The 20,758-nt window shown below is 46.0% G+C and overlaps 1 protein-coding gene across 1 annotated transcript in view; it reads left to right on the top strand.

Annotated features, from left to right (window-relative positions):
- LOC111145927 (stromal antigen 3) overlaps positions 1–20,758 on the top strand; it is a 37,121-nt gene that overhangs the window by 5,526 nt on the left and 10,837 nt on the right. The window contains exons 4-28 of the mRNA XM_022501244.1: positions 992–1,088; positions 1,935–2,011; positions 2,295–2,499; positions 3,262–3,413; positions 7,097–7,170; positions 7,971–8,094; positions 8,580–8,678; positions 8,890–8,969; positions 9,347–9,454; positions 9,721–9,835; positions 10,406–10,556; positions 10,676–10,779; positions 11,050–11,142; positions 11,247–11,336; positions 11,605–11,805; positions 11,929–11,999; positions 12,096–12,183; positions 12,659–12,739; positions 12,820–12,912; positions 13,047–13,215; positions 13,341–13,477; positions 14,487–14,588; positions 15,088–15,236; positions 15,485–15,613; positions 15,713–15,870. Coding sequence (XP_022356952.1) covers positions 992–1,088; positions 1,935–2,011; positions 2,295–2,499; positions 3,262–3,413; positions 7,097–7,170; positions 7,971–8,094; positions 8,580–8,678; positions 8,890–8,969; positions 9,347–9,454; positions 9,721–9,835; positions 10,406–10,556; positions 10,676–10,779; positions 11,050–11,142; positions 11,247–11,336; positions 11,605–11,805; positions 11,929–11,999; positions 12,096–12,183; positions 12,659–12,739; positions 12,820–12,912; positions 13,047–13,215; positions 13,341–13,477; positions 14,487–14,588; positions 15,088–15,236; positions 15,485–15,613; positions 15,713–15,870 — 2,947 coding nt within the window. The remainder of the gene's footprint in view (positions 1–991; positions 1,089–1,934; positions 2,012–2,294; positions 2,500–3,261; positions 3,414–7,096; positions 7,171–7,970; positions 8,095–8,579; positions 8,679–8,889; positions 8,970–9,346; positions 9,455–9,720; positions 9,836–10,405; positions 10,557–10,675; positions 10,780–11,049; positions 11,143–11,246; positions 11,337–11,604; positions 11,806–11,928; positions 12,000–12,095; positions 12,184–12,658; positions 12,740–12,819; positions 12,913–13,046; positions 13,216–13,340; positions 13,478–14,486; positions 14,589–15,087; positions 15,237–15,484; positions 15,614–15,712; positions 15,871–20,758) is intronic.

The following is a 20,758-nucleotide window of genomic DNA, read 5'->3' as shown; positions in this document are numbered from 1 at the left end:
GGCTCAGGTCAGAGTCTCAGGGTCCTGGGATCCAGCCCCGCATTGGGCTCTCTGCTCAGCAGGGAGCCTGCTTCCTCCTCTCTGTCTGCCTGCCTCTCTGCCTACTTGTGATCTCTCTCTCTGTGAAATAAAAGTGTTTTTTTTTTTTTTTAAGATTTTATTTATTTATTTATTTATTTGTAGCATGGTTTATAATCTGTAATAATTTTAAATGGTTGAAGTCTGTGAATGTAATTCCATTTTTTCCCTGATAATTCTTATTTTCAGTGCCTTATTTCCTTACTAAGTTTCACTGTGAGCTGCTCATTTTTCTTGGGGCTCTATATGTTGGAATTCTTTGGGCCCTGGGTTACAGGTGGGCTTTTAAGGGAAGAATCTGCATTTGCTTCTGTAGTTGACTGGGGACATTTCAGAATCACTTGGAATTAAAATCTCTGATTGAGAGTATTCTGATCATATAGATAGTGTGGATCTGGACTACAAATCCAGACCCAAGAGAAGGCTTATGGTTATGAGTTCTCAAGGGAGAATTCTTTTTTTCCCCCCTCCACTAGTCATAACAAGCTAGTTTTCTTGATGTCCCCTTCTAGCCTGTAGGTTCGTTTCTCATTCCTGCTTCCATGATGTGACTTTTTCCAGCACCTAGCTTTATTACAGAAGCCTCTTTTTGGACCTCTCTTCTTGGAAAACCCAAAGGCTCTATCTTTCATGCTCTATGATCCATGCAGCTGTCTGGACAGAAAGTCAGAATTTCCAGCATTTAATAGAAACTTCAGGGCAAAAATCCGCTTCCTTATCTCCCAGGATTGCTACCTTCACCTCATTTTTGACCTATATGGGATTCTACTTTTCATTCCAGTTCAGCAATACCTTTTAGAAGATGTTTATAATATTTTGATCAGAAGTTTAGCTGTTTCAGTGGGGACAATCCTATAACATTTCCAGTCTGTCATATTGCCAGAAATAGAAATCATGCATCTTGTTTTCCTAGTCTTTGGTGGATGAATGGCTGGATAGCTACAAGCAAGACCAGGATGCAGGATTCCTGGAGCTCATTAACTTTTTCATCCGATCTTGTGGATGTAAAGGTGAGGAAACTCCTACCCCTTGTACTTCCTAGCCCTTTACTCCTATGTTATGAAACTTTTGCTACATTTAGATGAGTAAGACTAGTTGTTTTCTAAACAAAGGGTGAAAGTAAAGCATTAGAAAAGTTTCACTTGATCCGACTATGTTGTTGATAGATAAATAGGTAAGTGATCCGACATAGGGAACTATGTTGGCTTGGCGCTAAGACCCTTTGGGGAAAAATAACTAATCACACTAACACAATGAAGATGATATTCACAAATATGAAAACAGACCATTAGACATCTTTTAGTCTTCCTTTCTCTAGATGAAATAATCTTTTACTATTCATTATTTCCTTAGCCATTTCCTTCTGTATTTCTCCACTGAAGCTATGGGCCCCCAGATCCCCAGAGCTCGTGACCTAATTTACTGGGGCAAGATCATCTCAGGCAGGTTGCATTATAAGAATCCAGAATTGGTGTAGCTTTATCGCTTTATTTTTTGTTGTTGTTTTTCTTTTAAAGTAGGCTCCACACCCAACGTGGTGCTTGAACTTACTATCCTGAGATCAAGAGTCATATGCTTTACTGACTGAGCCAACCAGATGCCCCTGTTTGGATTTTTTTTTAAACCATAGCTTTCCATTGCTTTCTGTTGTCTGATTCCTTTGGATTTTCTAGAGAGCTTGCTTTATAGCAGTTACACAGTTGGATGGTAACAGATTTATGATGAGGATTCAGGTCTTCTGATTCCCCACCTAAGCTCTTTTCAGCGTATTCCATAGCTCATCTTAGGTGTATATGCAGATGGTCACAGTGTCCTGTTATTTTTCTCTTAAGTAACTCATTTCCTCCATTCCTCAGGCATTGTGACCCCCGAGATGTTCAAGAAGATGTCCAACTCCGAGATCATCCGGCACCTGACAGAACAGTTTAACGAGGTGGAGAAGGACAACCAGGATTCTCTTGCCACTCTTATTTCAAAATACAAGGCCCATTATTCCCTTTTTTGGGAAATAGGATAACTTTTGGAAGGAGTTTAATTTCTTAGGGGCAAAAGGGACCCATAGATGTTATCTGAATATGCGTCTAGAGTTGAGAATAGCAGGAAATGAGGTGTACCAGAGATACATTTTTACTATACTATTGGGTTTTGACATCCCAAGTCCCTATGGTTTCATAGACTTGATAATACTTTTCTCATCCTTTCCATAAATCCTTTAGGACTCAGGAGACTATCCCCTGACAGCACCAGGTCCATCCTGGAAGAAGTTCCAGGGCAGCTTCTGTGAATTTGTGAAGACCTTGGTCTTTCAGTGCCAGTATAGCCTTCTCTATGACGGCTTCCCAATGGACAACCTCATCTCCCTGCTCACTGGACTGTCAGACTCCCAGGTCCGTGCCTTCCGTCACACCAGCACCCTGGCAGGTGAGCACTCACTTTTATTCTATAAATGTTCTCTGGGGAATGTCCTCTGTTCTTTGGTCCTGAATCTTCCTTCTTACCTCTGTCTGAGCTCTTTGCTTAAAGGGCAGGCTTCTTACCTGAACTTCAATCAAGTTTCTCACTAGTGGTCTTGCAGGAAAGGGTAGATTACAGTGACAATTTTCAGCCTTAACTTGTTTCTCATAGCTCACCTGCTGGGAATATGCTGAGGATTAAAGGAAGCCCAAAAGAGGGAGAAAAAAAGTCCACTCCAGAAGAGTCTTCAGATGTTAGGGTCACTCTGCTCTAGCTTTTCATTTTTACTGCCCTTCCTTTTTTTCTTTTTGTTTTTTTTCCCCCTCTTTTTTTTTTTTTTAAGATTTTATTTATTTATTTGACAGAGATCACAAGTAGGCAGAGAGGCAGAGAGAGAGGGGGAAGCAGGCTCCTTGCTGAGCAGAGAGCCGGATTTGGGGCTTGATCCCAGGACCTTGAGATCACGACCTGAGCTGAAGGCAGAGGCTTAACTCACTGAGCCACCCAGGCGCCCTCCTCGTGTTTTCTAATCTTTTTCTTTCTGTTCTGTCTTTTGGTTGCAGTGGTGGCAGCGGCCATGGTAAGTTTCCCCCAAGTGCCCCACTTCCTGCTTTCTCCTCCTCTTCCCACTGAAACCACAAGAAGCTTTTTTTCCTTTCCTTTTTGAACCTATCCTCGTTCCTCTGACCTAAGTAATAATTCCCTTTTTTTGTTTTTCCTGGCTCAAAGCCATGAAGCTCATGACCTCCCTGGTAAGAGTTGCCCTTCAGCTGGGTCTGCACAAAGATAATAATCAGCGACAGTATGAGGCTGAACGAAGTAAGGGGCCAGAACAGAGAGCACCTGAGCGGCTGGAGAGCCTGCTGGAGAAACGCAAAGAAGTAAGAAGTGTTTCCTGCCTCATCCCTTCCTTTCTCCCAGTTTCCATCCACTGCTGCTGTAGCCCATCTTAGCGGTGCCCGAGCACTTCTCCTGGGTAAGCCAGAGGTGTCATGACCTTCCAGGTCATGAACAGTGGAGTCTACCAGTCTTAATAGACCCGTCCTGTCAGAGGTCGTTGTGTGCTTATCTTGTTTCAGGAATGTGAGCTCAATGAATTATTTCTAATTTAGAGTAAATTTTAGAGTTCTTTATAATTCCACTTTTGCTTAGTTTCTATTGTCTACATTATCACAAATGTGTTTAAGTGTTGCACTTGGATCTTACGCAGGGAGTTAATTTTTGACCTAGTCAAGTGTACAGTTTGCAGGTCACCACGGGAGTACTAAAGGCCAAACACTGACAAGGGAGGTCAGCTGTTGAAGGACTGGAAAACGATAGGCCTTTCAATCACTCCTGGGTTTCAGTTCTGTTCCAATTAGCTACCTGTTCCGTGGCCTTATGTAATCTCTAAGCTTCTGTTTCCTTTTCTTTAAAAAGGAGATAATTTGGCCATTTTATGAAGATTAAATGAGATGGTGAGTGAGTTGCCTGGTCTGGTGTAGAGTAGCTATTTGCTTTATTCCCTTTCAAACTTAAAGGCCACTGGAGGATGTAAGCCCTAACAAAATCTTTTATATTGATTAAACCTTCAGACAGATATGTATGTCATGAGTCACAGATTCCCCCCCCACTCTCCCACAGTGTCTGAAACTCCCCAAGCATGAGGTTGGGAGGACTCCCCATGTTTCACTGCACCAACTGTTTTCCCACCCCTCACCAAGGTCTCTCCCATGGTAAATCTTTCCTCACTCTCTTTTACTATTTTCAGTGTCTGTATGATCTTAAACCTTATGTAGGTGACGTTTGTCTCAGGCCGGGGTGCCTGGGTGGCTCAGTCGTTAAGCATCTGCCTTGGGCTCAGGTCATGATCCCAGGGTCCTGGATTGAGCCCCCACGTCCTCAGGCTCCCTGCTCAGCGGGGAGCCTGCTTCTTCCTCTCCCACCTCCCCCCACCCCCAGCTTGAGTTCCCTCTCTCACTGTGTCTCTTTCTCTCCATCAAATAAATTTAAAAGATCTTTTTTAAAAAAGGGGGGAAGTTTGTCTCAGGCCTTATATTGAGTCTACCACCGTAAATCTTTATTTGATTTGTCTAGGCTCTTGCTTCATCGGTTATCATTTCTCTTCTGGTTTTTATTTTTTCTCTATTTTTTAAAAGCTTTAAAAAAGATTTTATTTATTTATTTATAAAGTTATCAGTTTCTTTTTTTTTTAAGTTTATTTATTTATTTGACAGAGATCACCAATAGGCAAAGAGGCAGGCAGAGGGAGGGGGGAAGCAGGCTCCCCGCTGAGCAGAGAGCCCAATGCGGCTCGATCCCAGGACCCTGAGATCCTGACCTGAGCCGAAGGCAGTGGCTTAATCCACTGAGCCACCCAGGTGCCCCTGAAAGATTTTATTTATGTATTTGAGAGGGAGAGGGAGCAAAGCAGGGAAGGGGGCTGAGTAGGGAATCCAGCCCCCCACGCCGAGATCATGACCTGAGCTGAAGGCAGCTGCCCAACTGACTGAGCCACCCAGGCACCCTCGGTTTTGGTTTTCAATCCCTCCCTCCCCACTGTTTTCTGCTTTTCATGTATAACTGTGTGTAGGCCCTTGATCCTTTCTTCTTCTTTATGAACTACATCTCTGACCTTTTTAGCATTTCCTTACTTCCTTAATTTCCATCTGAATCCTTTTTTGCTACCTAGATTTTCTGTGAAATTATTCTCTCCAAACCAGTAACTTCCTAATCCCTGTGCTCAGTGGCCTTTTCCCAATCACCTTTTTCCAAACTCCTATAGAAATTGGTACTGATGAAACATCTTTCCTCCTTCCCTCTACCCTCTTTTTCCTTTTCTTCATTTTTAATTTTTATTTGTTTTTAACTTTATTTTTTACTTTTTATTAACATACATTATTAGCCCCAGGTGTACAGGTCTGTGAATTGTTCACAGCACTCACCATAGCACATACCCTCCCCGAATGTCCATAACCTAACCACCCTCTCCCTATCCCCCTCCCACCGGCAACCCTCAGTTTGTTTTGTGAGATTAAGAGTCTCTTATGGTTTGTTATTTATTTGTTTTTAAAGATTTCATTTACTTGACAGAGTGCTCGAGCAAGTGAGCGCACAAGCAGAAGGAGCAGCAGGCAGTAGCAGAGGGAGAAGCAGGCTCCCCACAGAGCAGGGACCCTGATGTGGGGTTGGATCCCAGGATCCTGGGATCACGACCTGAGATGAAGGCAGATGCTTAACTGCTTAACTGACTGAGCCAACCAGGCCCTTTTCTTGTTATTTGAGAGAGTGCGTATGTGAGCAGGGGGTTGGGGGAGCAGAGGGAGAAGGGGAGAGAGAGACTCCTCCAGCAGACTCCCTGCTGAGCACAGAGCCTGACAGAGGGCTCTGTCCCAGGATCCTGAGATCCTGACCTGAGCCAAATCAAGAGCCAGCCACTTACCGACTGAGCCATCCAGGTGCCCCTTCCTTTTCTTTTCAATATGAAAATTTCGAAACATTCTGAGAAGTGGAGACACTGGTAGAGTGAACACTGTATACAAATTATGTAGACTTAACAACTAATATTTCTCTGTATTTGTTTCATCTGTTTTTTTGGTACAGTAAATTATGGACATGCTGGTATTTCCACCTAAAGACTTAAAATATGTACTCTACAAAATATTTTTTTAAAAGTCACCTAAAAATTATCCCCATGTTATCTCAGTACCATTTTCATTCAAACATATTAATAATTATTTTTAAATAATTTTCTAATCCCAGTCCATATTTATATTTCCTTTTGTGTCTACAAAATGCCTTTTATAGTTGATCAGCTCCAACCAGGATTTAATTAAGGATTATGCACCGTATTTTTTTGTATTTCTTAAATATCTCTTAATCTTACATAGAACTTCTGCCTCCCCCATTTTCCTCCCAGTATGTTGATTTATTGAAGAGGTAGGGTCAGTTGTCTTAAAGAATGTTTTCTTATAATTCTGTTTCCTTGTTTTTCTTGTAATTCCCCTTATCATTCTGCTTCCTTGACACCTATCATTCATCTAATCCAGGATTTCTCAACAATGGCACTATTGACGCGGGGCTTGTCCTGCCGTTGCACGATGTTTAACAGCATCCCCGGCCTCTATCCGCTAGATGGCAGTAGTACCCCCGCCCGGGAGTAACCACTAAAAATGTTTTCAGAAGTTGCTAAATGTCCCCCCAGGGGCTCCCAGTTGAAAACCACTGGTCTAATTTGTTCTGTCTGGGGTTTTTTTGCTAGTTCTACTTTTTCTGTCAAACTCCATTTATTAAAAATTCATTTTCTCAATTGTTGTTAGTCAAAGACGTGTATAACTACCAGCTAGCACCTCTGAATAGCTAAAGATAGCCAGAATAACCAGACCCAGAGGAGATACTATTTTTTACAAAAACACAAACCTTTGAGACATTAGTTGACTATATACTTTCTTCTAGAATTAGAAGGTTTTCAGGGGTTCAGCGTGTGTCCTGTAATAAATAGGAAATAGATGGAAGTCATAGTTTACTCTTGTGGCTTTATGCCAGTGGCACAAGAAAGATTGACCTGTTCCTCCCTGTCCTCCAGCTCCAAGAGCATCAAGAGGAGATTGAGGGGATGATGAATGCCCTCTTCAGGGGTGTCTTTGTGCATCGGTACAGGTGAGTGAATGGGCTCCTCTCTTTGAAGCAGCTGGTCCTTGGTTATAGAATCTGTAAAAGTAACAAGACCCCCATCCTGACCCTGGTTGTTTGGTGAGTCCTGGCGCTAATGCAACTGGAGCAAAAACTCTGACAACAGATGTTTTAAATTAGTAAGGGTTAGTTCATCTTCAACTACAAAGTCTCCTAAAAGCTCTTTTGGGAGCGAAAATAGAAGAGTAAGGTATTGTTGATATTACTCTGCTCCAACTTTGCAGACCTTCCCATCCCCATCTTCCTGGGGCTGGAGACCTGAGAGGACAAGAGCAAAGAGCCAAAAGGCAGAGCTCTCCTGAGGGTGTGCAACTTGGCACATCTTTCCCTAGCCCAGCCTGCTGTGTCACTCTGCTAAAGGCACAGGAGTTTTACACTGTTTAAAAGAACGGGTGGAGTTAAGTTAGAAATAGCATCCATGTTTTTTCCCTCACTCTTAACTAGATTTCAACCTAGTTCTGCCTTTCCAGAACTCTTCAGCGGATTTTAATATTTTCTTCAAGTGGAAGTTTGGCCAACGGTTATATTAACTTCCAAAATCAATTTTAAAAGGGCTAAGGAGGATATGCTCAACAATTTTATGCAGGATTACAGAAAGAAAATGTTTAATTTTAATGTACTTATGTTGGGAGGAGAGGATGAAAGGCATGGGGCAGGGTATTTAAGTGAAGAAAATAGATTCTTCTACGGCAGGAAGATGTGTGGAAGGATGGAAAGTGAGTTTGGAGAGAAGGTGCTAAGGGGTCAGTTTCTCTTTCTGTGCCTAGGGATGTCCTTCCTGAGATCCGTGCTATCTGCATTGAGGAGATTGGGTCTTGGATGCAAAGCTACAGCACATCTTTCCTCACAGACAGCTATTTGAAATATATTGGCTGGACCCTGCACGATAAGGTGCGTGTTGAAGTCTCTTTTCTCCCGCTCCCCTCACCCTCTTCCCTGCCCTAAGATGCTGCAGCTTTTCCTGGTTTTGCCGTTTGAAAGCTTCACTAGTGGTCAGCCCATCAAGGAAGGCCGTGGAGTTCAAAACTGCCCAGTATTGGGGAAGGTAGGATAAGGCAGAAGAGAGAAGGCAGCATCCAGGAGATTGAACACCTCCAGACCGGAGTAGAGAAAGGCTTTCCCTAGGAAAAAGCAAGAAAGCTAGGAAAAGCAAGAAATGGATTGGCAAGACGAGTGCTAGGGTGGTAGCCCAAGGTCCTCTTCATTACGATTGTCAGATTCTGTTGTGATCCATCTGTTTGTTATCTCTGACTCATCTCAAAGTCCTCAACACGCAGGACACCAAGGCCCAGAAGGAGTAATCTGCCAGAGGGGGAAGAAGGCCCAGTGGGGGTTGAGTAGAGAATAGTCAGTCCTGGTTCCATTTTCCTCGACAGCATCGAGAAGTCCGCCTGAAGTGCCTGAAGGCTCTGAAAGCGCTGTACAGCAGCCGGGACCTGACGGCCCGCCTGGAGCTCTTCACCAGCCGCTTCAAGGTGAGACTGGGCCGCGCTCTTGTGCTTGGCTCACTCGCGTGGTTCCCGTTTCCCCACCTCCTCTTTCCATTCCTGTTGCTCTTTGTGTCTGTAGCTATCCCAGCCTCTGCCTCCGCGCCTTCTCTTTAGGAATCTCAGATTCCGTGAGAGCGTGAGTGAGGTTTGGGGATGGGTACAATCAGGTATTGAGTGATGTGCTCTCTCCTTACAGGACCGGATGGTTTCCATGGTCATGGACCGAGAGTATGATGTGGCAGTAGAGGCCGTCAAGTTACTAACAATTATCCTGAAGTGAGTCCTGGGGGACGGGGAGCCCTGCATCTCAGAGTCTGACCTTTCCAACAACAGACAGACCCGGAGTCCTATCCCTCCATCTCTCATAAGTCGACGCGTCTTTATGTACCCGTTGAAAGACGAGGGTCATTCCTGAGTTGCGGGATCTCCAGGAACATTTCCTGTCATCTCTAACTCTCGATGCTCTTTTGTCTTCCACTCATTGTTGAAAAGCTGTTTGTCAGTTCATCCTCGTTGCTTTTTTTTTTTTTCTTCTTTTCGGTTCCTCTTTTGGATTGTTCCCAAATCCTCATTTGCCCTTTTATTTCTAGTCCTAGTTGTGCTAGAGGACAACGTTCATATTCACCTGTTTTTACTCTTTTTTGTCTTGGCAGGAACATGGAAGGGGTGCTGACAGATGCAGACTGTGAGGGCGTCTACCCTGTTGTGTATGCCTCTAACCGGGCCCTGGCGTCTGCTGCGGGGGAGTTTCTGTACTGGAAGTGAGGAGGGGCCTCTCATTTGTTCCTGTGATGCTGTCCTCTGTTTCCGCTCCTACGTCTGCTGCTGCTTTTCCCAGGGACCACCCACCATACCCGTTAAAGTTTCTTTTGGTGTTGCTGTCCCCTTTTCAACTCATTAAGGCTTTCCCTGGCTCTGTTCCTCTTTCCCTCACACCTCTCCCCGGACTCTTTCTTTGCTCCGTTGTGATGAGTCCACTCCTCATTTGCTCCCATGCATGGCCTTTTCCCCGTGTTCATTCTACCAGGCTCTTCTACCCTGAGTGTGAGACTAGAACAGAGGGTGGGAGACAGCGACGCCGAAGTCCGCGCGCCCAGAGGACTTTTTTCCACCTTCTGCTGTCCTTCTTTGTGGAGAGCGAGGTGACGTATGGGAAGGAGTTACTTGGCTGTGGTGCATGAGTCCTGCTGGTGGCAGAGAATGGGAGCTGGCGCTGCAGGAAGGAAAGACGTGGTTTATCAGTATTTACCGGAATTTTCCAGTGTGGCTTCAGTAACTTAACGTACCTTTTTCAAATGAAATCTTACTTGCCATGATGTGGGTGGAACTAGAAGGTACTATGCTAACTGAGCAAAGTCAGTCAGTCGGAGAAAGAGGATTCTATGATTGCACTCACATGTGGAATTTAAGAAATGAAACAGGAGCATAGGGGGAAGGAGGGAAAATAAAATAGGACGAAATCAGAGAGGGAGGCAAACCATAAGAGACTCTTAACTGTAGGAAACCAACTGAGGGTTGCTGGAGGGGAGATGGTTGGGGGGATGGGCAATTGCGTGATGGGCTTTGGAGGGCACGTGAGGTCATGAGCATTGGGTGTTCTATCCAACTGACGAATCACTGAACTCTATCTCAAACTAATGATATAGCATATGTTAACTGAATTTAAATAAAATTTTAAAAACGAAAGAAAAAACATATACTTTCTTCCACAGCTCCATGACCACGCTGCCTACTTGGTAGACAGCCTGTGGGACTGTGCAGGGTCTCAGCTGAAGGACTGGGAGAGTCTGACAAGCCTGCTGCTGGAGAAGGACCAGAGTGCGTGCCGTGGGATAGCTGGAGGAGGGGACCTTTCACCTCCTAGTAGGAAACCAGGGGTCTTATAAAGGCAGAGGTGTCATGGGCAGTGGGGGAGTAGGAGTGACTTGGAGATGGAGGGCGGCTAATTTGTGATTCTGTCTTTCATCCTCCTGCCAACCCAGACTTGGGCGACGTGCAGGAGAGCACGCTGATAGAAATCCTTGTGTCCAGCGTTCGGCAAGCTTCAGAGGGTCACCCGCCCGTGGGGCGGATCACTGGGAGGAAGGTATGGCAGGAAGGGTGGGTGGGTTGGTGAGCAACATTAAATCCAGATAAGCATTGTCCATCTTTATCCTCAAGTGCTGGGTTTGAGTGCCCCTTCTCTGCCCCTCAAAGATTTCCATTTCTAGAAAGAAAAGAGATCTGAAGGAGCTGCCAAATGAATTCTCCCTTCCTGGGCAGATGAGTTCATAGGGAAGAGGATTACACATCCACACTCTCTGGACTCACTATTTTTCTACATCTTTCCCTGCACCCCTCAAATGTCTAATTCCAGGGCTTAACCCCCAAAGAACGGAAGACCCAAGCCGATGACAAGGTGAAGCTCACCGAGCACCTCATCCCCCTGCTCCCGCAGCTCCTGGCCAAGGTAGAGCTGCCCCACCGTGCAGTATCTGGGAACGAGCGGTGAACAGACTGGGATTAGGGCTCGCACGTGAGCTAGGAGACAGCACTCCTTCTCGATCCCTCCAGTTCTCGGCTGACGCGGAGAAGGTTGCCCCCCTGCTCCAGCTTCTCAACTACTTTGACCTCAACATCTACTGCACCAGGCGCTTGGAGAAGGTGAGGAGAGAAGAAACTGCCGTTCACAGGCCGTGCCGCTTCCTTGCTAGGGCCAGAGGTTCTACTGCCAACATCCGGTTCTTCTCAAGAACCTGGGTTCCAGAAAAGTCCGTAAGCCTTCCCTTTCACAGGCATCTTATCCTTGAAGTTTAATGCTTTCAATCAGATTTTTTTTTTTTAATCTCCCCCAGCGCTCCCCCACCCTGGAAGAATAGCCCCCCCCCGGCTCCCCCACCCCGCTACCTTCTCTCACCTCTCTCTCTGTCAGCATCTGGAGCTGTTCTTACAGCAACTCCAGGAAGTGGTGGTGAAGCACGCGGAGCCTGCGGTGCTCGAGGCGGGGGCTCATGCCCTCTATCTGCTCTGTAACCCCGAGTTCACCTTCTTCGGCCGGGTGGACTTTGCCCGCAGCCAGCTGGTGGACCTGCTGACTGACCGCTTCCAGCAGGAACTCGAAGAGCTCCTGCAGGTAGGGCCTGGAGCTGAGAAACGGGACCCCCCCCAAATTTGGGTCAGAGAAGGCCACGAGATGGGGAACGTGGGTGTGTGAATTCTTGGGAAAATCCCATCGTGGATCTTCTTTCCTCCTCAGTCACCCTTCCTAGACGAGGATGAGGTGTACAGCCTGGCAGCCACTCTGAAGCGCCTCTCTGCCTTCTACAAGTGAGCCGCTCGCCGGTCCCTTCTGTCCCTGCTGCTGCTGTGGTGCTGATGCCAGCAGCGCTGTTCCTGTGTAACGTTGCCCCCTCTTCCCCAAAGTGCCCATGACCTGAGTCGCTGGGAGCTCTATGAGCCGTGCTACCGGCTCCTCCGGAAGGCTGTGGACACAGGAGAGGTTCCTCACCAGGCAAGTAGACGAGTCCGAGATGAGTCCAAGGCGAGTCCTTGAGGGCTCTGTGTTCTGGGCGGGCCCAGGCAGTTCCAGTCCCGGGGCTGTGGAGTAGACTCAAGAGGAGAGTCGTGCGCATGTCGTTCCTTCCATTCCGCCCTAGAGGGGGAACTGTACTGTGGAGTGCCTGGAAGCAGCCGTCCTCTCTGGTTTCCTGGGAGTAAAGGATAAAGCTGAGGGATTCTAGGAGAGGACAGATAACTAAGGGAGCAGTGGCATGCTTGTCCAAGATAGAATTCTCTGACGATTGTTCAGAGTCCGTGGCTTTACTCCCCAGAGAAGGAACCCAGTGTCCCCTAATCTCATTTTCTCTCTTTGCTGCTTTTGTTTCTCTTCACTTTTTCAGGTGTGTGTTGCCTGTTTGTCCCTCCCTCCCTCCCTATCTGCTCCTCACTCTCCTGATCGTCCACTTGGTGACGTTTGGTTGTTACAGGTGATCCTGCCAGCCTTGACTCTTGTCTATTTTTCCATTCTCTGGACACTAACCCACCTCTCTGAATCAGACGCCTCCCAGGTGAGTGTGAGTCTGAGTAGGGGGATGGGAAGGGAGAAGCCTGTGTCTCCGTTCCTCCTCCCTAAGCACTGTCTCCACAGAAGCAGCTCTTGAGTTTGAAGGGGAGGACGGTGGCCTTCTGTGAGCTCTGCCAGAGCTGCCTCTCAGATGTGGATTCTGACATCCAGGAGCAGGTACTCGAGGGGGACCAAGGAGGCATGACTCTCCCCGTGGTCCGAGGAAGCCTTGTTCCAAGGGGAAATGAGCTGTGTAATTTCTGTCTTGATCAATATCCTATCTTTTCTAAGCATTCTTTTTTCCCCAACAGGCTTTTGTCTTACTAAGTGATCTACTTCTCGTCTTCAGCCCTCAGATGATCTTAGGGGGTCGTGATTTCCTTAGACCCCTTGTCTTTTTTCCTGAAGCCACTCTCCAGTCTGAGCTAGCCAGCTTCCTCATGGACCACGTCTTCATCCAGCCCGGAGAACTGGGCAGCGGTACAAGGATTCTATACCTGGGGCTCAGGAAGGGGTCTGGGGCTTGGGCCTGGCTCAGGCACTTAAGGTCAAGAGTCCTAAATCTGTGGTTCTGATATTTCCATTCTGCATTTGCTGTGAGCCAGGCCATTCCCAGGAGGATCATGTGCACATAGAGCAGCTGCACCAGCGGCGCCGCCTCCTGGCTGGGTTCTGCAAGCTCTTGCTCTATGGGGTCCTGGAGATGGATGCGGCCTCGGATGTCTTCAAACACTACAACAAGGTGCGGTGGACTGACTTCAGGCTGAGCTGGGGGACTTCAGACCCTGGAGCACTCCGGGAAGGAGGATGGGGCAGGTGATGCTGTCAGGCTTGAAGGAAAGTGGGAGGAAGAAGGCAACAAGAGTTTGGAATAAAGGAACAAAGAAGAGTCAGTAGTGAATAAGCATAGAAAGAAAGCTGTTCAGATTAAATTCATTGGAAAGAAAATCTTATTCTTTATATCCGGAATCTTTTTTTTTTCTCCCTGTGATTGTAGTCTCCATAAACTGGGGTGTAATACAAGAAGAAGAAAAAAAAAACAGGGGCACTGGGTGGCTCAGTGGGTGGTTAAGGCCTCTGCCTTTGGCTCAGGTCATGATCCGAAGGTCCTGGGATCGAGCCCCGCATCAGGCTCTGTGCTTAGCAGGGAGCCTGCTTCCCCCCTCTCTCTGCCTGCCTTTCTGCCTACTTGTGATCTCTGTCAAATAAATTAAAAAAAAAAAAAAAACTTTAAAAAATAATTGAAAAAAAAATGGAAGAGGGATCAATCCTTACAAGATATCTAGGTGTGTACCTCAGTTTCCTTGACTCACCATTGTAATGATTTCTGCTTATTTTTTATGTATATTTTGAGTACCTACTCTGGGCCAGATACCATTCCAGGCACTAAGGACAGACACAGCATTGAGCAACGCAGAGTAGAGTTCCTGCTTCATGGAGCTTCTGTTCTAGTGGGGGAAAGGCAAACAGTGAAGGCTTCAGTGCCGCAAAGAGCAGACACTGGCAAGCTTTATTACGCTTCTTCCCCAAGATGCGAGCTCAGGGCAGAGTTTCCTCCCTTACTGTTTTGTCTACACTCTGATGTCTTTGGGCCCCGCACGTGTTGCCTGGAGAGGAGGTCCAGTCCGAGTTTTATACTTCAACTCATGTTTCCTGACCTAAGATAGTTCAGGAAGGACACATGATAAGAAGAAATAGAACGGGAAGTCTTGTCTTATGGCCAAACATGATCTCCATTTCCTGTCCCTCAGTTCTACAATGACTATGGTGACATTATCAAGGAAACATTAACTAGAGCAAGGCAGATTGACCGCAGTCATTGTTCCCGAATTCTGCTGCTGAGCCTCAAGCAGGTACGCCCTTCTGCTTGGAGCACCTCAGACAGATGATACTTGCCCTCCCTGTGGCCCGCCAACTGTCTGCTCACCCTCAGCCATGTAAGGTGTGAGATCCTTACGAACAGGAACTTCTGATTTACTTTGACTCTACGTGATACTCTCCTTCGTAACTAGTAGGTCTGTGGAAAGTACTCGCTGATGGGCAGTTTCCACCCTAACTCCACAGAAATTCAGTTATCAGGACATAGGAGTACCAACAGTAAAATGATAGAAATTCCTAATTTTCTTTTAATCTGTTGTCTCTTAGTCCCTTCAGTTACTACAGATGTTTATATTGTTATAGAGCAAGGGTAAAGGCACTCTCTACCGCAGAGGGTTGTGGGAGGGAAGAGTAAAAGTAGCAAATGGCATCCGAAGCCCTTTAGAATTTCTGGCCCGAGAAGGGAATGCTGTACTTTTCTATTTCCACTTTGTTTCTCCTTTTCCCAAATGTGCTGTGTTTTCCTGCACACAGTTGTACACGGAACTGCTGCAGGAGCAGGGGCCCCAGGGCCTGAATGAGCTTCCGGCCTTCAGTGAGATGCGGGACCTTGCCCGAAGGTTTGCCTTGAGCTTTGGACCCCAGCAACTACAGAACCGTGACCTGGTGGTCACGCTACACAAGTAAGGAAGGTTGGAGGTCAGGGTACTTGGATCTTTCTAGGAGGGCTGAGCCAGAGGCTGTGTGCGGGGAGAGCTGCAAGCCTGGTCTTGGAGGAAGGAATAAGGATGTCGAAGGGGAGCAGTCTGTCCAGTGGGGGTTCTCTGGGAAACAAACCGGGGTTGGGGAAGGTGCACTTGGACAGGATGCTTCAGCCCTGGGAGGGAAGGGAAGAGGGACCATCTTCCTAAAATCATTCTGCTCAACCAAGGGAAGGCATCAGATTCTCCTTGTCTGAGCCTCCTCCGGCTGGCTCCTCTGGTCAGCCCCCAAACCTGGCATTCCTGGAGCTCCTTTCCGAGTTTTCTCCCCGACTCTTCCATCAAGACAAGCAGCTGCTGTAAGTTGGCGGGTGGGTGGACAATGATGCGGATTAGGAAAGAAGGGAACGATGAGGCCCTGCGAGCTACTCAGCCTGTTCATCCCACCCCTTCCTTAGACTGTCCTACCTGGGAAAGTGTCTGCAGCGTGTGTCCCAGTCACTTGATTGTCCGTGGGGTCCCGTCACCACCTACTGCCACTCCCTCAGCCCTGTGGAGAGCACAGCAGAGGCCAGCCCTCAGGGCTACCCCCGCTCCAAGAAGAGGCGGACCGAAGGTAAAGTGCCGCGAGTGTGGGTGTCGGTGTCCGGCGCCATTTCCTTCCTCCACCGCCGGTTCCTAGATAAGCAGCATATGGCCTCATGCCTCCTTCAGACTTCTGTCTCGGGTCAAACAAGTCTTTCACTGAGCATCTGCTGTCGTTAAGGGGAATTCATTTTCTTCATGGTTTATCTGCCAACTAAAAATAGAAAAAGTTTGTGAAAAATCAGATTGATGATAAAACCAGAGATTGAATGAAGAAATCTATACATTTGGGGGCCCTTCCTTGCATCTAGTATTCTGTTATTTACGAGATTTAAAGATTTTTATACGACCTTCATGATTTTTTTTTTTAAACTTTCAGATCACTACCTGTCTTATAATCTAAGGGGTGTTTTTTTTTGTTAATTTTCTTTTTTATTTTTTTCTTAAGATTTTATTTACTTGAGAGAGAGCACGAGAAGGGAGAGGGTCAGAGGGAGAAGCAGACTCCCTGCTGAGCAGGGAGCCCAGTGCGGGACTTGATCCCGGGACTCCAAGATCATGACCTGAGCCAAAGGCAGTCATTTAACCAACTGAGCCACCCAGGCGCCCTAATTTTTTTTTAAATAGAGTCTCATTTTAAGTGATAACATCCTAGAAATCATAAGTTTGATGTGTTGTTATGTGTTTTCAAGTGAACACTTTAAAATACTCACTTTCTCTATCGCTCAGCCATAGGCAGAATCACTCATTTACTTCCTGTCTCTGGATTTGCCTATCCCAGACGTTCATGTAGTGAAATCGTACACTGTGTGACCTTGTGTGGCTGCTTTCATTCACTCAGCACAATGTTTTCAAGGTTCATCCATATTTTAGCATATATCAGTATCTCATACCTTTTCCATTTTCTCTAAAATTAGAGAACATGAGCTGGGTGATGGGTTCGGGGGCAGAGGAAAGGGAAAGCAGACTGAGCAGAGAGCCCGACACGGGGCTCCACCGCAGGACCCTGAGATCATGACCTGAGCCAAAGGCAGACACTTAATTGACTGAGCCACTCGGGTGCCCCAGTACTTCATACATTCCCACGGCCAAATAATATTCTGTTGTATGGCTATGCCACATTTTATTTATCCATTTGCCGGCTGATGGATATTTGGGTGGTTTTTTTTTTCTTTTGATTGGAGTATAGTTGACATACAAAGTTCCATTAGTTTCAGGTGTACCACACAGTGATTCTGTAAGTCTGTATGATAACTTTATACATTACGCCGTGCTCACCGTAAGCGTAGTGATCATCACTCACCACGTAATGCTGTCACGGTCCCACTGACTGTATTCCCTGTGCTGTACCTTTCATCCCTGTGACTTCCTCACTTCCCAGCTGGAAAGCCTGTACCTCACTCCCTTTCATCCATTTCACATGTCCCCCCCTGCCAGCTCCCAGTTCTCTGTATTTATGGCTTTGTTTCTGTTCTTTTGTTCATTTTCTTTTGTTCATTTGTTTTTTAAATTCCACGTATAAGTAAAATTCTGTCGTTTGTATTTGCCTGTCCGATATTTCACTTAGCATAATACTCTCTAGGTCCATCCATGTTGTCACAGATCTCTTTAATAGAAGTGGAGTAAGGGGCGCCTGGGTGGCTCAGTGGGTTAAAGCCTCTGCCATCAGCTCGGGTCATGATCGCAGGGTCCTGGGATCGAGCCCTGCATTGGGCTCACTGCTCAGTGGGGGTCTGCTTCTCCCTCTCCCTCTGCCTGCTGCTCTGCATGCTTGTACTCTATCTCTCTGTCAGATAAATAAAATCTTTTGAAAAAATAAAAGTGGAGTAAGATTCTGTTGTATGTGTATACCATATACCGTATGTGTATACTGTATACTTTTACCCATTCACCTATCAGTGGGCACTTAGGTTGCTTCCGTAAGGTTGTTTCTATGTTTTGGCTGCTATATATAATGCTGCTCTGGACATTCATGTACAAATTTTTCTGAGTACATGTTTTTAATTCTCTTGAGATGTACCCAGGAGTGAAATATTTGGGTCATATGGTCCTTCTATGTTTAATGTTTTGAGAAAGTACTAAACTGTTTTCTAAAGTACTTGCCTCATTTAAAGTCCCTGCAGCAATGTATGAGGGTCCTGGTTTCTCCACATTCTTGACGACACTGATTATTGTCTTTCTTCTTTTTTCCATCTCCTAGTGGTTATGAGGTAGTATCTCATCGCCTAAATTTGCATCCCTCATAAGTAATGTTGAGCATCTTTTCATGTGCTTGTTGACCATCGGTATCTTCTTTTAAGAAACGTCTATTGAAATCCTTTTGCTCATTTTTATTTACTTTTTTATTGTGTTAGGTTATTCACTGTACCATATATCTTTTTTTTTTAAGATTTTATTTATTTGACAGAGATCACAAGCAGACAGAGAGGCAGGCAGAGAGAGAGGAAGAGAAGCAGGCTCCCTGCAGAGCAGAAAACCTGATGCGATGCGGGGCTTGATCCCAGGACCCTGAGATCATGACCTGAGCCAAAGGCAGAATCTTTAACCCACTGAGCCACCCAGGCGCCCCATCATTAGTTTTTGATGTAGTGTTCCATGATTCATTGTTTGCGTATAACACTCAGTGCTCCATGCAATCCATGCCCTCCTTAATACCCATCACCAGGCTCACCCATCTCCCCATCCCCCCTCCCTTCTAAAACTCTCTGTTTCCCAGGGTCCGTAGTCTCTCATGGTTTGTCTCCTCCTCCGATTTCTCCCACTTCATTTTTCCCTTGTCCTAACGTTCTCTGTGTTATTCCTTATGTTCCACGAATAAGTGAAACCATATGATAATTGACTTCCTCTGTTTGACTTATTTCACTCAGCATAATCTCCTCCAGTCCCATCCAAGTTGATGCAAAAGCTGGGTATTCATCTTTTGTGATGGCTGAGTAATAGTCTATTGTGTTTATGGACCACATTTTCTTTATCCATTCATCTGTTGAAGGGCATCTCAGCTCTTTCCACATTTTGGCTCTTGTGGCCATTGCTGCTATGAACATTGGGGTACAGATAGCCCTTCTTTTCACTATATCTGTATCTGGGGTAAATACCTTGTAGTGCAATTGTTGGGTCATAGGGTAGCTCTATTTTTAATTTTTTGAGGAACCTCGATACGGTTTTCCAAAGTGACTGCACCAACTTGCATTTCCACCAACAGTGTAAGAGGGTTGCCCTTTCTCCACAACTTCTCCAACATTTGTTGCCTTGTCGATTTTTGCCATTCTAATTGGTGTAAGGTGGTATCTCAATGTGGTTTTGGTTTGAATCTCCCTAATGGCCAATGATGATGTTCACTTTTTCATGTGTCTGTTAGCCATTTGTATGTCTTCTTTGGAAAAGTGTCTGCTCATGTCTTCTGCCCATTTCTTGACTTGACTGTTTTTTGGGTGTTGAGTCTGTGTTCTTTATAGATCTTGGTTATCAGCCCTTAGTAGTGTCATTGGCGAATATCTTCTCCCATTCTGTGGGTTGCTTTTTTGTTTTGTTGACTGTTTCCTTTGCTGTGCAGAAGCTTTTGATCTTGATGAAGTCCCAAAAGTTCATTTTCGCTTTTGTTTCCTTTGTCTTTGGAGGCATATCTTGAAAGAAGTTGCTGTGGCCGATGTCGAAGAGGTCACAGCCTATGTTCTCCTCTAGGATTCTGATGAGTTCCTGCCTCACACTGAGGTCTTTCATCCATTTCGAGTTTATCTTTGTGTATGGTATAAAAGAATGGTTTAGTTTCATTCTTCTATATTTAGCTGTTCAATTTTTCCAGCACCGTGTATTGAAGAGACTCTCTTTTTTCCATTCGATATTTTTTCCCTGCTTTGTCAAAGATTTCTGTTCTGTCAAAGACTCTGTTCCACTGGTCTATGTGTCTGTTTTTGTGCCAGTACCATGCATGCTGTCTCAGTGATCACAGCTTTGTAGTAAAGCATGAAGTCAGGCAACGTGATGTCCCCAGTTTTGCCTTTTTTTTTTTTTTCTCTCAACATTTTCTTGGCAATTCAGGGTCTTTTCTGGTCCCATACAAATTTTAGGATTGATTGTTCCAGCATTTTGAGAAATGCCATTGGTATTTTGATTGGGATGGTGTTGAAAGTATACATTGCTCGGGGCAGCATAGTTGTTTTAACAATGTTTATTCTTCCAATCCATGAGCATGGAATATTTTCCCATCTTTTTGTGTCTTCAATTTCTTTCATGAGTGTTTTGTAGTTCCTATGTGACGGAACCTAGACGGGATTGCCCAATGTAAGAACCAAACGGCACTCGGAGATCTTGGAGGAAAGCAGGTTTATTTAACGCTGGCGGGCTCAGAGGAGAGTGATCTCTGAAGGTCTGAGCCCTGAGCACAAGCAAAGGGGGTAGTTTATAAACTTGTACTTCTGTATCTGTGGCACTTTTGTGCCCTGGGCAGGTGAGGCAGGAAAGAAAACCCAGAATGGCCCTGGGGCCAGGGGGATTCCCCTGCTGGATTGGTCAGGCCCCTTAGAATGCAGATATCCCTTATCATTCCCCGCTTTGATGCCCCTTTAAACCCCTAGGTTAGAGGGAATCATCTTTGTTTTCCAAGGGGTGGTGGTGAGCAAGGAGTAAGTGGAGTCTGATCTTGGCAATTCGAGCAGTGATAAGCCTAATAAAGGCGTTAAATGTGCAAGGACGGAAGGCTCCTGGTAGGGGGAAGCACAAGAGGGGGGCAAATCAAGGGAACCACTGTGAGAGGGAATCCCACCAAGTCCGCTGGAGTGCTTCCCACCGGTGAGTTCCTCGGTCGTGGGACTGGGTCAGGGTTTCTTGGGCCACCCCCAATCATTAGCATAGGAACTACACTCCTCCTGTAAGGAGAGGCAGAGTCCCCCTTGCACAGCCGTGAGCAAGCTGAGCCAATG

This window comes from Enhydra lutris, unplaced genomic scaffold (genome assembly GCF_002288905.1).
Source record: "Enhydra lutris kenyoni isolate GAN:26980312 unplaced genomic scaffold, ASM228890v2 scaffoldscaffold13, whole genome shotgun sequence".
NCBI classification, from domain to species: Eukaryota; Metazoa; Chordata; class Mammalia; order Carnivora; family Mustelidae; genus Enhydra; species Enhydra lutris.
The sequence above is the reverse complement of the archived record's forward strand: the minus strand, read 5'-3'. Positions and strand labels throughout refer to the sequence as shown.